This window comes from Perognathus longimembris, chromosome 8, assembly GCF_023159225.1.
Source record: "Perognathus longimembris pacificus isolate PPM17 chromosome 8, ASM2315922v1, whole genome shotgun sequence".
Taxonomy (NCBI): domain Eukaryota; kingdom Metazoa; phylum Chordata; class Mammalia; order Rodentia; family Heteromyidae; genus Perognathus; species Perognathus longimembris.
The window spans coordinates 63,450,787-63,468,248 of NC_063168.1; the positions used below are offsets into that span (position 1 = coordinate 63,450,787).

General features: G+C 36.7%; 1 protein-coding gene across 6 annotated transcripts in view; it reads left to right on the forward strand.

The window, feature by feature from the left end:
- Nucleotides 1–17,462, forward strand: part of Atad2b (ATPase family AAA domain containing 2B) — a 115,635-nt gene that overhangs the window by 68,972 nt on the left and 29,201 nt on the right. For 4 of the 6 annotated variants that reach the window (XM_048353346.1, XM_048353344.1, XM_048353340.1 and 1 more), the window contains 3 exons: nucleotides 10,924–11,109; nucleotides 13,480–13,615; nucleotides 16,056–16,252. In XM_048353346.1, the coding sequence (XP_048209303.1) occupies nucleotides 10,924–11,109; nucleotides 13,480–13,615; nucleotides 16,056–16,252 (519 nt within the window). The remainder of the gene's footprint in view (nucleotides 1–10,923; nucleotides 11,110–13,479; nucleotides 13,616–16,055; nucleotides 16,253–17,462) is intronic. The other 2 variants (XM_048353341.1, XM_048353343.1) reach the window with 1 other exon arrangement.

Genomic DNA, 17,462 nt, shown 5'->3' on the forward strand with positions numbered 1-17,462 from the left:
AAATATAAATTGCTAAAATGGATCCCAGAAAAGAGAATCTAAATGACCACCGTGAAAGAAGAAATCAAGCAAATATAAAAGCACTAAACCTAGACAATTTTAAGAGTGAATTATCTTAATTTTTAAAGGATAAATTTGATACTAAAGTCTTCAAGGTAAAGAGGAAAACTATGAGATGATTAAAAAAACAAACTACTACCAAACCTTTCAAAGAAATACAAAGAAAACTGGACCAATCTTAAATAGGTATTGATTATAAAAAAAATATTACAAATGGAATCTACTAGCAAAAGGGTACTATACCATTATTAACTGTGAAAAGATTGAACAATACATAAATACTGGAAAGGATGCTAAAAATAATTTGCTTGTGTTATGACCATGTATTTGAAAAACTTGAACTTAAAGTTGTTTAGAGAATGTTCTCTGAAAGTAGTCACTTTCATAGTTAATGCTCTAAAACTGATGATTTCATTTATTCAAACTATAAGCAGTTAGAAATATAATAGAAGGAGAAGTTGCTTTTAAAATAGCAACTAAGTTTGCCTGAGAATTAACTTAAACATGGCCTACAAAATTCAAAGCCAGACATGGAGGCTCAAGCCTGTAATCCCAGCTACTTGGGAGGTAGAGATCAGGTAGGTCACAATTCATGGCCAGCTGGGCAACAAGTTATCAAGATTCCACCCCAATGGACAAGCTAAACAAGATGGTGTATCATGCTTACAATCTTAGGTACACAGGAGGCAGAAGAGGATATTTTTGCTCCAAGGCTGGTTTCATATGAACCTAAGTTCTGTGAAATGAAGATAATGATACTTAACATGGAATTGTTGTAAGAATTAAAATAAGCACATCAAGTAAACCTGCATACAGTGCTCAGCATATGTTGGTTGTAATCATGTTTATATCACTATTATGTCAACTGTTGGTAAGACTAGAATGGGAAAGCTGTGAGTTTGTTTTTTTCAAATTAATGTATAAATTAAATGTCAAATTTATAATTTCTTCATAATTTAGGGAAGGAAACAGATGGGCTGTGTGTTTCTTATAGATAATAAATGTGAGAGTAGAAACAATGATGACTACACTTCTATTAGTATGATAATACAAATGGGCAATTTATAAAGTGGACTTGAAAAACTAGCTAGCTCTAATTAGGAACAATAGTAGTTTAAATAGCATTGCATTTCCTACCCTTTTCTATTTGCCTAAACAAATTATAGATGACAAATGAGACCGTTAAAGTACCAGAAGAATTCATAGGACCTATGTGTCATCTTGTACATGAAAACTAATAGCAGTGTATCAGAGCTAGAGGAAAAATGAAAGTAAGGAATTTGAATATTACAATTTTAAATTTCACATGTCAAGAAGTATTATTTAAATAAAATTGAGACGGACTTGAAAAAAAAGTATTAGTTATGAATAATAAGTACACGTTTTTTAAATTTCGAAAAATAACCCTGAAATCAGTCAAAAGAATAACAATCGAGTGTAAAGTTAGTAAAATATAGGCAAGAGAGTATATAAAGTTGGAGGTGGCTTAGGCTACATTGTAAGATAAAAAAGCAAAACAAAACAGGGAGGGTGTAAGATATCACAAGAAATGTATTGACTGCCTTATTATGTAACTGTACCCCCTTTGAACAATACCTTGTCAATAAAATTTAATTAAAAAAACAAAAACAAACAAAAAAAACAGGAAGGGGAGGATAAGCCACTAATACAAATTAGAAAGGAAGTTGGGTGTGGAAGGATCGCTCCTATCATTCTGGACACTTTAAGAAGAGAAAATAGGTGGGTCTTGGTCTAGGCTATTGCAAAAATAATAAAGGGCAGAAGGACTGGTGACTTGGCTCAAGAGACAGAGCACATGCCCTCAGTTCAACTCCCAGAACACACACACACACACACACACGCACACGCACACGCACGCACACACACACACAGATGTTTAACTTTATCAGGCTTGTTAAAAACAAAACAAAATTAGAGCCTGCTTGAGTGGCTCATGCCTATAATCTTAGCTACTCCAGGCTGAGGTCAGAGGATCAGCTTCTATGCCAGCCCAGGCAGAAACTAACGTGGGCGATGTACTGAATCTGGTTTCTCTCCCTCTCTCATTGTTTAAAATGGCACTTTGAAAGACAAACCTTTTCAAAGTGGGAGTCTACTCTATGGTTGTTTCTTACAGTATGTATTTATTGACACATTACTGGTTAAATGTTGGTCAAGTATGTGTAGGAAACAGATTGTTTTGAACTCCCCTCCCTCCCTCTCTCTCTCCCTCTCTCCTTTTCTCTCTCCCTCCCTTCCATCTGTCTTGGGATATAAGCGAGCTAAACAGGATTATTCCTGAATAATAGGGAATATAAGATTTCAGTCTGTGTTACTCTTGCGTTTATTTCTCTTTATTCAGACTCTAATGTACCTTCATATAAATTAGGTTGAATATTTAATATTGTAACTCGAACGTGAGAGGTGGGCTTGAAAGGCAAAAAGCTTAAATCACTCTTATGAGGCTATATTTATGTGTATGACAAGGTAAAAAGGGGGAAGAGCCCTTCTTGGATATGTTTTATTCTGTAGAGGTAGTATTTTTGTATGTCTATACTTGAAAACATACACATGCATGAATATAAGGCAGAACTTTTTTTTTTCCCATCTGGCTGCCTCAGCTCCTAATTAATGTCAACTGGAGTAGCAAAATTAGTGGAGTTGGTGTATGTTATAGAGTTTTCCTCATTGTTTCATTATTGAAACAAATTCCAAAATTCATAACATGGTTCTCTGTGTGTGTTGTTGTTATTGTTATACTTATATTACTGAGTATTTCATTGTATTCCAAGGGGAAAGTAAAAACTTGGAGTGCATGCAGTGTGGGGCTGGCCCTTCAGTTCACAAGTAACTGTTGCATCCCAGAACATGGCTGGCAGGGGATGTTATTACCTATAGCAAAAGACTTAATATTATGTGTCTGTCTGTCTGTCTGTCTGTCTCTCTTTCTCTGTCTCTTTTTGATACTAAGGGTTTAAATTCAGCTTTTTTTGGAGTGTGTGTGTGTGTGCCCGCCAGCCAGTCTTGGGGGTTGAACTCTAGGGTTGGGTGCTGTCTTTGAGGCTTCTTTTGCTCAACACTAGTGTTCTACCATTTGAGCCATTGCTCCACAACTGACTTTTTTTTTTTTTTTTTTTTTTTAGTTTACTGGAGATGAGAGCCTCATGGACTTTCTGGTCTGGGCTGGCTTCTAACTATGGTCTTAAGATTTCATCTCCTTGGAGAGTCAGTAGAGACCAAGTCTGTGAACACTGTATATGTGCTTGATACATTGTATATTGCATATGGGTCTACCTGACTTAGACAAGGGATGGAAAAACAGGTTGTAAGATATCACAAGAAATGTACACACTGCCCTACTATGTAACTGCACCCTCTTTGCACAACACCTTGTAAAAAAATTTTATGTTCAATTAATAATAAAAAAAATTAAAAAAAAAAGATTTCATCTCCTGAGTAGCTAGGATTACAGATGTGAGACACCAGAGCTTGGCTCCTAAAGTTTTGTACTTGCTAGGCAGGCCTTGTACCATTGAGACATATCTCCAGACCTTTTCCCCCCTCTGGTTATTTTTGAGCTAGAGTCTTGCTTTTTTTGCCATAGAAGTGCTTGGCCTTGATCCTCCTATTTATGCTTTCTGCTGTAGCAGTTGAACAGTTTACTCCCAGCCTTTTCTACTGAAATGGGGTTTTGTGAACATATTTTTTCCTAGGTTGTCTTGGAACCTCAGTCCTCCTGATCTCAGCCTCCCACACAGCTGGTATGACAAGGATAGGTAGACTATTGCATCCAGCTGTTGTTGAGATAGTCTTGTGAACTTTTTGTTTAGGCTGGCTTCAGTCTATGATCCTCCTAATTTCTGTCCCCTAAATCAGTGGTACTCAGCTTATATTAATAGTTTTTTACTTTGTGATTCTACTTCTCAGATGTAACTGTGACATTCAGTATTATTTTTACTGTTGGTTAGAGTAAGGGACTGATAGACGTAATTGAATTAAGAAATTCATATATGGTCTGTTAAAAGCTTTGTAGTGTGTGTTCTAGAAGATGGTAAGAATAATTTCAAATAGTGAAATACATAATTAGCATACATTAGTTGTACAAGGGAGTTTCTGTTGTTACATTTCTACACATCCATACAATATGTGTATCATACTCCTTTATCATTCTCCACTATCTCACTGTCACCTTCCTAAAACATTTTCAATAGGTCTCATTGTTCTGTTTTCATACATGCAAAGTACCATATTCATCTTCTTTAAGCCCACCTTCCTGTTAGCTCTCCTCATTCTAGTGGCACACACTACATTCAAGCCTGCCCCACTTCCTGTCATTCATTTTTTTCATGTTTTTAATATCTATTAATTGTACCAAAAGCCTCCACCATGATGCTTCAGGGGTGCATATTCTAAACCTTGCTTTGAAAAACTAACGACTGCTGTTTCCTTCCCCTTCTATAGGCCCTGTTGATTGGCAGCTTTCATTGAGCCTCTTATGCTGACTTCATACATTGAAGTGCATATTGATTTATACTCCTTTGATATACACTAAATAGTGGTATGGTGTTAGTTTTTTTTTTTAAAGGAACTTCCAGGTTGATTCCCATTGTGATTTTACTACTTTTATGTTTCCACCAGCAGTGTATGAGGGTTCTTTTTTTCTCTACTCCCCTGCCAACATTTTTTGCTCTTTGTTTTCTTCATGAATGCGATTCTAACAAGGGTGAGACAGAATGAATCTTAGTTTAGTATTGATTTGCATTTTCTTTATGGCTAAGCATGTTGAATCTTTTCCATGTATCTGTTAGCCGTTTGCATTTCTTCTCTTGCAAACTATTCCTTGCCTATTTTGTTAGATTTTTTTCTTTTAGTGTTTCATTTTTTGAGCTCTTTGTATATTCTGAATATTAATCCTTTACCTATTGAATAGCTGGTGAGATTTTTCTCATTCTGTAGGTTGTCTCTTGCTGCTGAAACTTGATATAGTCCCATTCTTGTTCTTTTCTGTGAGTTTTATTAAGAATACAACTGCCTTGACTTATTAATGGAGTTTTCCAATAGTACATTTAAAGTTACAAGTCTAGCTGGGGCTGGTGGATTATGCCTGTAATCCTAGCTACTCTGGAGACTGAGATCTGAGGATAGCAGTTCAAAGCCAATCTGGTTCAAAGCCAACTGGGACAGGAAAGTCTGAGATTCTTATTTCCAATTAACCACCAGAAAACTGGAAGTGGAGTTGTGGCTCAAAGTGGAGCACTAGCCTTGTGCAGAAGAGGTCAGGGACAGATGAGGCCCAGACTTCAAGCCCCATGACCAGCCACCCCCCCCCAAAAAAAAAGTTATAGGTCTTACTCACAGTTCTTCTATCCATTTGGAGTTAATTTTATTTATTTTTATTGTAAAGGTGATGTACAGAGGGATTACATTTACATAAGCCAGGTAATAAGTACATTTCTTTTTGAACAGTGTCACTTCTCTCCTCATTTTCTCCCATCTTTTCCCTCCAACCCCCCCTCCCTCGCAAGTTGTATAGTTCACCGTAATGCCTAGTGAGTATTACATCCTTTGCCCCCACCATTTTTGTACGGGATGAGAGATAAGGGTCATGTTTGAGTCGCCTGCTGGTGGTTAACTGGTTTTCCCAGCACCATTTGTTGAGGCTGTCATTTTCCAGTGTATACTTTTGGCTCCTTTGTGGAAAATTAGAAGACTGTAGATTTTGTTTTAAAAACATTTTTATTAGTATATATTAGTTGTACATGGGTAGGTTTTATTATGACATATGTGCATATGCATAGAATGTATCCCAGTCAGTCTCATCCCTCCATTTCTTTCCCCCTTCTTACAACAATTGCAACAGGTTTCTTTGTTCTGTTTTTATATATCAATATAAAGTCCTTTGATGATATTCACCCACTTACTGTGCTTTCACCCATGTTGTTTCCCATACCCTAATATAGTCTTACGTTTCTATGGTTTTTTTTCTTCCTGCTCCCCCCCCCCCCCATATATTAATTATACAAAGAGCCACACTTCTGGCCTTGCCTTTTGCTGGTTATTTTTGGAGATGGAGTCTCATGCACTTTTCTGTTTTGAGGTGACCACTAGTGATCTCAGATTCAGTGCTACTAACGTTAAAATTGCACCGGGCTTTAGCTGTAGCTACAGTGGTAGAACATTTACTTAGTCTGTACACGGCTCCAAGTTTGATCACTGGGAGGGAAGGGAAGAACAAAGTAGGGAGGCTGAGAGAAAGGAAGGGAAAAAGGAGAAAGAAAAGAAAAGAAGAACTCATTAAATTTGCATACATGAACTTAGTGTGTTTTCTGATAAGGATTAAACCCAGGGCCTACCACTAGGCTATACAAGTGCTTTACTACTGAGCTATACTGTCTGTCTCCAAATATTTAAATTTGGTGGCTAAAATAATGAAATTTAGTTTTTGAGATGATTAGAGCTCTTGTAAATACAAGTACATTTTATTTTAGTGCGTCCTTGTACTTTAATAGCCTGCCAAAACTTGTGATTTTTTTTTCTTCAAATTAGCTTAAAAAATCAGTTACCTGTGAGACAGTGATATGTGGGCCAGGAAAGAGGCCAGAAGAAAATGGAGTATATGGTTCAAATAAACAACCAAATGAACAGTTCAGACACTAGTGTTTGTTCATTTCACTCGTGCAAGAGTGCTGGTCATGTCAGAGGTATTTTGAAACGGTTGGTTCAGTAATTTGGCCTACTGTCTTTTTTTCTCTATAACAGTTTTTCTGTTTTCTACTACACCTTGCACATCCACCAATCCAAGACACCCTATAGGTGAGTATTTTTCTAGTTCTCAAATGGCACCAAGTTGATCCCCAGCCAGTTGCTGCTTCACTAAAACCAGGCTATTTTTATACTCTGAATTAATGCTTATTTGTTTTTACAGAACATATTTTACTCCACAACTTTAAAAATTAGCAGCAAATTGCTAAACAGCTATTTTTATCTTACAACCCCCTTCCCAAATTTTATAAGATTAAACTTTTCCCTTTAGTATTTGTACTCCAAGTACTTTTAAATGCCAGTCTCACTATGTTAGTTTTTGAGTTTTCAGCACAAAAACTACAAAATTAGGACAGATGGGTTACATTTTTAGAAAAAAAAGTTTTTGTGACCTTACATTAAGTTATACAGGATGTGGTTTCATTGTTACATTTCCACATAGTTTTATACTGGGTTTATTTTAACATTCTGAAATAGAACAAGTTGATAAGAAAATTAGTAGTAGTGTTTTATAATTTTTCTAGAAATTAAGCATGATTCTCCTAAAAGTGTAGGGGAAAAAGTATAAGAACATTCTCTGGATATTAGTTTCCTGTGGAGTTTTGTTTAATTCTGAATTTATATTTATAATTATATTTATAATCTGAATTTATATTACACTTTGGATCAGAAAGGCTTATAAGGCCTTTTTGCTTTTTTCTGTAATTGTCTTAGACTTGTCTGATTTTTTTCTCCAATTTTTATTAATGTAACTTAAAGCCTATCAAGAAAAGAATATTTTCCTAAATGCTTTGGAAATAACAGACAACAATACATTCAGTTTGTTAGTTTTGAGAAAATTTTTTTTTTTTTTTTTTTTTTTTTTTTGGCCAGTCCTGGGGCTTGGACTCAGGGCCTGAGCACTGTCCCTGGCTTCTTCCCGCTCAAGGCTAGCACTCTGCCACTTGAGCCACAGCGCCGCTTCTGGCCGTTTTCTGTATATGTGGTGCTGGGGAATCGAACCTAGGGCCTCGTGTATCCGAGGCAGGCACTCTTGCCACTAGGCTATATCCCCAGCCCCAGTTTTGAGAAAATTTGATAAAAAGAAAAAATGAGCAGAAATAGCCCCCCATCTTCCCCGTCTCTCATGTAGCTAGTTCAGCTTTGCCATGCAGTGAAAGCACTGGCAGCATTGCATTGTTTAGTTTCTGACTTTACGAATTTCTTGTTTTCCTTAATCTTACTGCTGTGCTCATCCTCTCTGATTCTTGGTAATGGCTAGAGATTCTCAACATGTATTCCTGGAAAATTTTGCCTACGAGTACTAGGAATGAAAGATAAAGTTGTTGATTTTTTTTCCAGTAAGGCTTATTTTTCCTCATTTTTCTAGAATATGAGACATGCAGTAACCTGCATGGTTGAATTTGATGGTTAGTTCAATTAGGTTTGTCAATAAGCTGAAACTATTTTATTTTTTTTTATTATGTTTTCTTTTTCTTTCTGTTGGCTCTGAATTTACTAGCACCAAGTAGGGGCATTAGAAAGTGACAACAGATGTGGCCATTGTCTGATTTAGGTGGCCTGTACTGTGTGTGTGTGTGTGTGTGTGTGTGTGTGTGAGAGAGAGAGAAAGAGAGAGACAGAGACATACACACACATTCTTCAGTTGCTTTTTTGCTTCAGTGTGATTCCTTTAAAAATTTTTGCCCATATTTGTGTTTATTTTTCTGTTATGAATTTTCTATAAGAATTTTGAGGAAGAAAAATAATCCTTGGATTTCCATGATTCAGGATAAGGGGGTGTGTATTTGCAGAAAAGGTCAAATATTGAGAGTCCTGAAGGAGTTGTACTCTACAACTGTTCTGGATTGGTGGATCTGCAAATATTAAGGAAGGGAAGGACCAAATATTTCTTTTGATGTGAGTGATAATAACATCTGCGTTTCTTCCAATTTGGTAAATTTTTATTTGAATCTCTTATCTGGTTTATGATTGAATTGAAAATTCATTTTATTTTACACACTAGGCTTAAAGCTGTATAAAATATTATTTAATGAATTCATGCATTTGGTAAGCTCCCTCAATAAATTAACCATTTTGTTACTTAGGAAAGCTTTCTTATAATTCTAATCTCTTTGGTTTATATGTGACAAACTATTGCTGTGTGGGTCAGGCTAGCCTCAGACTTGAGATCTTCCTGCCTCAACCTCCAGGATTACAGACATGTGTCCCAGTACCCAGCTCCAAAGCATATTGAATGTTAGGTTCTTCTGTATCTTCCATTATATAGGTTAATTGAAATGTATATAAAATCAAGGAGAGTGAGTTGAAAATTTTAGGAACAGAATTGTCAAATTAGATCTTAAAAGTCTGATTGTATTTCTATGTATATCTAAATATGATTTTAAATGGAGAGATTGCATATTAATATATAATAATTTGTTGATGGGTGATTGTGCTCTTGACTAAACAATAATTCTACTTAGCAGTTCACTAAAACTTAATCTGGTTCTTACTAGTGTGACTCCCAACCCGATAGGATTCTTTTTTTAAAAAAATGCAGAAAACTTACATCTTGTATTTTCTGACAATGGAAATGTCTCAGAGCCAACTTATTTATTGCTGTTTAGAGAAATAAGAATCTTTTGTGACTTTGAAGAATTGAGTTTAATATAATTTTTAATTACTGCTGATTTCTTAATTATTGCTAATGTATTGCTCTTTAGAGAATAAGAATATTTTGTAGCTATTTTATGAAGGATTGAAGTTAAAGCAGTGGGAGGATTGAACAGATGTTTCAGCAAGTGTCTCACTAATTCATCTTGGTTAAAATGTGTATTCAGTTCATAGTTTGAGTGATTTTAGGATTTAGGCTCAAATACATCAACTGTGTGATGCATTCATTTCTTGGGTGAAGCCTACCAATAATAAATGGATGATATATGTGCCAGTGGCGCATGCTTGTAATGCTAACTACTCAGGAGGCTGACCCGGTTAGAAGCCAGCCAGGGCAAGTCTGTCAGACTCTTATCGCCAATATCAGGCACTGTGGCTTAAGTGGTAGAGTGCTAAGCCTTGAGCACAGAGAGGTTCAGGGACAGTGTCTAGGCCCTGAGTTCAAGCCCTAGGACCAGCCAGAAAAAAAGAAAAGGATGATGGAGATGTATATTTATCTCTTTATTTTCAGCATATTATTAGTAGTGCTTTTTATTATTTGTACATGCTAGATAAGTAGAACAATTTTCTACCTTATAGTAATATCTTTTTTTTTCTTGGCGGGGGAGTGGCGGGGGGCAGTTCTGGGCCTTGGACTCAGGGCCTGAGGAGTCCCTGGCTTCTTTTTGCTCAAGGCTAGCACTCTGCCAACTTGAGCCACAGCGCCACTTCTGGCCTTTTCTATATATGTGCTGCTGAGGAATCGAACCTAAGGCTTCGTGTATACAAGGCATGCACTCTTTTTTTTTTTTTTTGGCCAGTCCTGGGCCTTGGACTCAGGGCCTGAGTGAGCACTGTCCCTGGCTTCTTCCCGCTCAAGGCTAGCACTCTGCCACCTGAGCCACAGCGTCCCTTCTGGCCGTTTTCCACATATGTGGTGCTGGGGAATCCAACTGAGAGCTTCATGTGTATGTATTTATTTTTTGCCAGTCCTGGGGCTTAGACTCAGGGCCTGAGCACTGTCCCTGGCTTCTTTTTGCTCAAGGCTAGCACTCTGCCACCTGAGCCACAGCGCCGCTTCTGGCCGTTTTCTGTATATGTGGTGCTGGGGAATCGAACCTAGGGCCTCGTGTATCCGAGGCAGGCACTCTTGCCACTAGGCTATATCCCCAGCCCCAAGGCATGCACTCTTAAGCACTCTTGGCACTAGGCCATATTCCCAGCCCTATAGTAGTATCTTATACATAAATATAAAGTAGGAATAATTAAATGGCAAAAAAATACTTATTTTGGTGTAGCCAGAATAAATAGAACCTATCTGTAAGGGTTGTGCATCGTATTTTGTTGTACTTAAATTTTGGGCCTGAAACTTATGACAGTAACAGGCCTGATATACTTTCCATATCTAGGGATTGCTGGACAGATTTTAGAATAATCAGATTTTTTAAATGATGGTTCTTTCCTTAGATTTTTCGTGAAGCTCGAAGAACAGTACCTAGTATTGTTTACATGCCTCACATTGGTGATTGGTGGGAAGCTGTCAGTGAAACTGTGAGAGCAACTTTTCTGACATTGCTACAGGATATACCATCATTTTCACCTATATTTTTATTGTCTACCTCTGAAACCATGTACAGCGAATTGCCTGAAGAGGTAAGAACTAATTATGTACTTTTCCTTATTGTTTAAAAATATTGATCTTGTAAGTTGGAGACCTTAAAACATATTTGGTTATGTGGCTTATCTTTTATTGTATGAGTGTGCAGGTCCTGTTGCTTGATTTCAGTTGCTGTCCCTTGACCTTTTTCACTCAAGGCTAAGTGCGCTACCACTTGAACCACAGCTTCAACTTCAGGCTGTTTTGGTAGTTTATTAAGGGTCTTTTGGGCTTTCCTGTCAAGGCTGGATTCCAACTGCAGTCTTCAGATCTCAACCACCTGAGTAGCTGGGTTTATAGGTGTGAGCCACCACTGTGTAGCTTGGTTTATCATTTTAAGTTTCATCTTTTTTTGGTACAAGAATGGTATCATATATAGTGTTGTAAAATGAGACCATTCATGCTAAAAACAAAAACTGACATTGCTTTACAGTTCCTTCTGGGAAAACCTTAGCTCTTACATTGTCAAGTCCCTTCCCATTATTCTTCTCCTCCAGACCCCCTCCCCCCCATTTTCTGATGGTTAATTGGAGATTAGAGTATCAAGGATTTTCCTGACTGGGCTGTCTTTGAACAACAGTCCTCAGATCTCGGCCTCCTGAGTAGCTAGGATTACAGGCGTGAGCCACCAGTGCCAGCTTCTCATTCTTTGTAGATCAGTTGATGGGAATTGACCCTGAAGCTCTACTGTTGGTAACATCCTTTTAAGTCAAATGTCACTAATATGTATTTTTTTTTAATTTGAGATTTGTTTTTGAGTTCAAATTAAAAGGAAAATCACAGTTGATTCAGGAAAAATATCAACTCGTGCGTAGAAACTGGTGTTATATAAAATTGTTTTCAAGCCAGCCATCACTGGCTCTTGCTTGTAATCCTAGCTACTCAGCCTGAGATCTTAAGATCACAGTTCAAAGCCAGCCCCAAACCCAGCCCAGGCACAGAAGTCCTGAGAGATTCATTTCCAATGAAGCACCAGAAAACCGAAAGTGGAGCTGTGGCTCAAGTGGTAGAGCTCAATAGCCTTGAGCTGAAGAGCTCAGGGACAGCCTGCAGGCCAGAGTTTAAGCCCCATGACTGATCAAAACAACAAAAAAATTGTTTTCACCTTGAGCTTTCTTGGTCTTCAGTCTCACTCATTTATTTTTTTATTCATTCATTCAATTATTTTGATGGTACTGGGGTTTGAACTCAGGACCCGGAGTTTGCTAGGCATACACTCTAGTAGTTGGGCCACACCTATTGCCAGATAATCTTCTTTGGAATTGTTGAGAAATATTTTACCCAGGAGACATATTAAGACTGATGTTCACTTAGAAGTTTTGCATGTCTTAATATAAACCTTGATTATATAAAGTTTTATGACTAAGGTATTTCTGAACTCTTTTTTTTTCCCACTAGTCCTGGGCTTGGACTCAGGGCCTGAGCACTGTCCCTGGCTTCTGGCTCCTCTATAGAATCTGGTTCTGGATGTTTTCATGCTTAGTTAGGCTTGATGAGTAGTTAGGAAAATTGCTAATTCATATTCAGTTAAGGCCATTGTTCATTTAGTATAAATTTCTTAAGTGCCTATTCTTTGCACTACACTGTACTAGTATGAGTAAGTCCGGTCAATATTTTCTTCATTCATCTATCTACAATGCTTAACTGCCTACTACAGTTTCTAGATAGATGCATTCAAACACTCATATATAGACACACATGCACATAAATATTTTTAGCACAGTAAATCTTTTTGGATAAATGAGTAAAATAGTATGAAAACCAAAAAAGGCAGTTACTGTCATATAGGAATTAAAGTTAAGAGGAAAGAAAAACACTGAAAAAATTAAAATACAATATAAATGCTATAATAGAATATATACATCATACTATATAAAAGAAAAAATTGAAAAATTTACAAAATATATCATTAAAAATGAAAAAGCAAGTGTGGAACTGTACCCCCCTTTGCACAATACCTTGTCAATAAAATTTAATTAAAAAAAAAAGAAAAAGCAAGTGTGGTTGAATTGAAATATGTGAGTATGAATGAGGATTCACTACAAATATGAAACTTTAGAAGGTAACAAAATGTTTTAAAATCTATTATAATGAAGTGGTTTTTTTTTTTTTTTTTTTGCTTTGCTATTTTCTGATGACTGTTCCACATATAGTGTCATGTGTTCATTGCTTGGACAATTTGACATTTTTCCATTCTTATTTAATCTATGAGGTCAAGCTTCTCACCAGAATAACCTATGACTGGATTGTATAAATAATTGAAAATGTTACTGGAAATTGAAGAAGTTGTAATTTGGTATAATATGTATGCTTTTAATTCTCTATATATTCAATGTCTTTGTGTGTGTGTATGTGTACATGTATAGGTTAAATGTATCTTTAGAATACAGTATGAAGAGGTCTTGTATATTCAAAGGCCTATTGAAGAGGACAGAAGAAAATTTTTCCAAGAACTGATTCTCAATCAGGCATCAATGGCACCACCACGAAGGAAACATACTGGTAAGATCCTAAGCTTTAGGAAAATGCAGGAAGGAGATAAGTTAGGAAATAGATCTGTTTGTATGTGCATGCCTATTATAATTAAATTAACAGCTCTAACAGTAACTATCATAGGATTTATTGCTGCAATAGAACTAAACATTATATCATCATATTTCAAGTGTGCATGTGCACTTGTGTACATGTTTGCTGGTACTAAGGCTCAAACTCTGAGCCTTGCTCTATTGCTTAGCTTTTCTACTCAGGGCTGATGATGCTACCTTTGGAGCCACACCTCCAGTTCTAGTTATTTCCTGGTTAGAGGTAAGAGTTCCTCAGATTTTTTTCTGCAAGGGTTGGCTTTAAATAACGATGTTCAGATGTCAGCATCCTGAGTAGCTAGGATTATAGGCACCTTGTGAGAAGAAATACCATTTCTTCCTCCCGCCCCCACCCCCACCCCAGTCTTTTGTGGGGCTTGAACTCTAGGCTGGTCTAGGCTGTTCCTGAGCTCTTCAGCTCAAGGCTAGCACTCTCCCACTTGAGCCACAATGTCCCTCCCTCCCTCCCTCCCTCCCTCCCTCCCTCCCTCCCTCCTTCCCTCCTTCCCTCCTTCCCTCCTTCCCTCCCTCCTTCCCTCTCTTCCTCCCTTCTTCCCTCTCTTCCTCCCTTCTTCCCTTTTTTGCCCCAATCCTGGGGCTTGGACTCAGGGCCTGAGCACTGTCCCTGGCTTCTTTTTGCTCAAGGCTAGCACTCTACCACTTGAGCCACAGCACCACTTCTGGCCTTTTCTGTTTATGTGGTGCTAAAGAATGGAACCTAGGGCTTCCTGCATCTTAGGCAAGCTACTGCTAAGCCATATTCCCTGCCCCACTTCTGGTTTTCTGGTGGTTAATTGGAGATAAGAATCTCCTGACTTTCCTAACTGACTTTGAACCAAGATCCTCAGATCTCAGCCTCCTCAGTAGCTAGGAACACAGGTGTGAGCCACCGGCACTTGGCTAAGAAATCCCACTTATTGGAGTCAAGTCTTTTTTTTTCCTAGAAACTTTTTTTTTTAAAATGAAAGTGAAGACAGTTATTAGGTCCTATTTGGTCTTTAGATGGATAGACCTATGGAAATGGCCACTATATTCACCTTAAGATTGTAAAGGAAATAATTTCAAAGCTTTATCAAGTAGGACTTTATCATGCCAATCTAGATGCTCTGGTAGATGTTACATCGTTAGTTTAAGTAGCCGAAGGGAAAAAACTTCAGTTCTTCTCTGTAACTGAAAGGTTTAGTTTAACTGGCTGGTTGTGAATGTTGTGCTAATAATTTTGTGATCCAGGTAGATTAAGTGTTACTTAGAACATTTGCCACTTTTTGGCTTATTTATTCATTATTTCAGTATTTAGTTGGCTCCATTCAATAGTACCTTTTAATTATTAGCTGTGGCCTCCTGTGGATCTCTCAGTGTTTTAAATATTTCATCATAAAGATACTGCATTGTTCTCCATCCTACCCTTGAGGAAATATATCTTGTGTATAGATGTCAATTTTTTTTCTGTTTTAGATTAGCATAACTTTTCTTTTTGAGTTGCTTCAGTTGAATTTTATTTTTCATTTTACAGGGCTTTTGAGAAGTCAGGAAAATACGTAGCATTTTATTTCTGAGCTTTAGTGTGAAGCCAGGAAAATGTTTTAAGGAAGAACATTATCATTAGGAGAATTAATATGTAATCTTTTAAGATTTTTTATTTGTCTTAAGATACATATTGAGCACCATAAATTTTATATGTAACATCTTAAGACTAGTTTTCTCTCTCTCCTATTCCTTGTGGTTCATGTTTTAGTTTCTTTTTTTTTTTTTCTTTTCTTTATTTCTCCTTCTTTGTAGGCTTTATCAACAACTCTTATGGATAGTACTCAGAATATGAGGGTATTAGAAGACAATCAGATGCTTTGAGGGAGATAGGGTCAAAGAATTGTTTCTTATCTAATGTACCTTTCATGTATGTATGTTTGATTATCCCCTTTTGAGAAGCAATATTTTAATAATGGTTATTTAAGAAAAAACACTACTCAGTAATTTAAGATATTTAATGCTGATTTTTCTTGCACTTAATATAAATATATTTGTCTCTATTATTTGCCTTTTAAGGCAGTCTTACTGTGAGTTATTTTACACATGAAGCTATTCTAAAATGAAACGGTTCCCGAAGTTTTTGTTTTCATTTAAATTTACTTGCTGATTTGCATGGCTCACATTTACCTGTGATTCTCCTTTATAAATTTTTTGTTTGTTTGTTTTGCAACACCAGTGTTGGAACTCAGGGCCTGGTGTTTACTAGGCAGATATTTTTCACTGCTGTACCACACCTTCAGTTTCCTTTGTTTTAAGTGAGAGAATGCCAGAAAAGTTTTTGAGGTCCTGGCTCACTGTGTTGGAATCTTAACATTTTTTTCTCTTTTCTCCAGCTCTTTGTGCTATGGAAGTGCTTCCTCTTGCACTACCTTCTCCTCCTCGTCAGTTATCAGAATCAGAAAAAAATCGAATGGAGGATCAAGAGGAAAATACTTTAAGAGAATTGCGGTTGTTTCTCAGGGATGTCACCAAGAGGCTGGCCACAGACAAACGCTTTAACATCTTCAGCAAACCGGTGGATATTGAAGAGGTCTTGTTTCAGTAGTGTGCAAACAGTGAAGTTGAACTGGCTAAAAGAAAAAAAATATTGACATCTTTTTTTGGAAGGAAAAAAGCAAAGGCATGGATGAATATTACCCCTAGCCTATAAAATTTTAATCCATGTTATAACTACCAATGTCATCATCAAACATCTGGTGACTTTTAGATGAAATTAGTGACCAATTTGTATGTGTCCTCTTAATTATTATTGATCTTTGTGATCATATACTCTTCAAGTTAAGAAGAGGATTAAAGTTGTTTTATTGAAACATTCTTACTAGACTTTTTATTCCAGGATAAATCCTATCCTCAAAAAATTGGTGATAATCAGTCAATACCAGATAACATTGGCACTTCCCAAATTACACATATATCTTGTTGAAAATGGTGGCTAAGAAACTTGATTTTTTTTCCCCTCGTATTTTGAAAATGCTATCTCTAAGACACTGTTTGAAATACATCCCATAAACCTTAAATTGTTTTTTTCACTATGGATTTTTCTGTGTTCCAAGTGGAAAATTTCTCACTTTGTTTGTGTATTGTTTTGTGTGCTTGTAGAAGCATGGATTGTGATTATGAGAAAAGGAATTTTCCATTTGGGATCTACTATGATACTATCAATTACATTTTTTTTATCCTGGGATAATATAGTTTGAATGAACACAATGTGATCTTTACTGGCCTTCTTCTTATAGTTCAGACTCCATGTTTGAGCAGTTTTGATGTTTTTGTTTTATTTTTATTTATTTTTTAAAAAATTTGAGTTATAAAATGATTCAAAGTTTAATGCTATGTCCTGATTGTGAAATCTGTGCTTTAGGACCTGAGCAGATTCCTTTGGAACCATTACCTGATCTGTGACTGGGAAGAATGAGCTAGCATTACTTTTTTTCCCTCCCGAACAAGCCAAAATATCCTCTTTCCCATCTTTTTGGAATAAAGGGACTATCTAAATTTTTGTTTATCTACAGTCATAGTTTTGTCCATTTGATCCTCTCAAAAACCTTGTAAGTTCATTATTATCATTCTTATTTTACAACTGAGGAAATTGAGGCTTGTTGGCAAGCGACAGAGTGAAGATTTTTGAATATTTTTTAAAATTCAAATCTCAGACTTTTTTTTCCCTACGAGATAGGTTGTCACTAGTCCATGCTGGCCTCAATCTGGATATCATCCTGCCTTAGTCTTCTGAGTGCTGA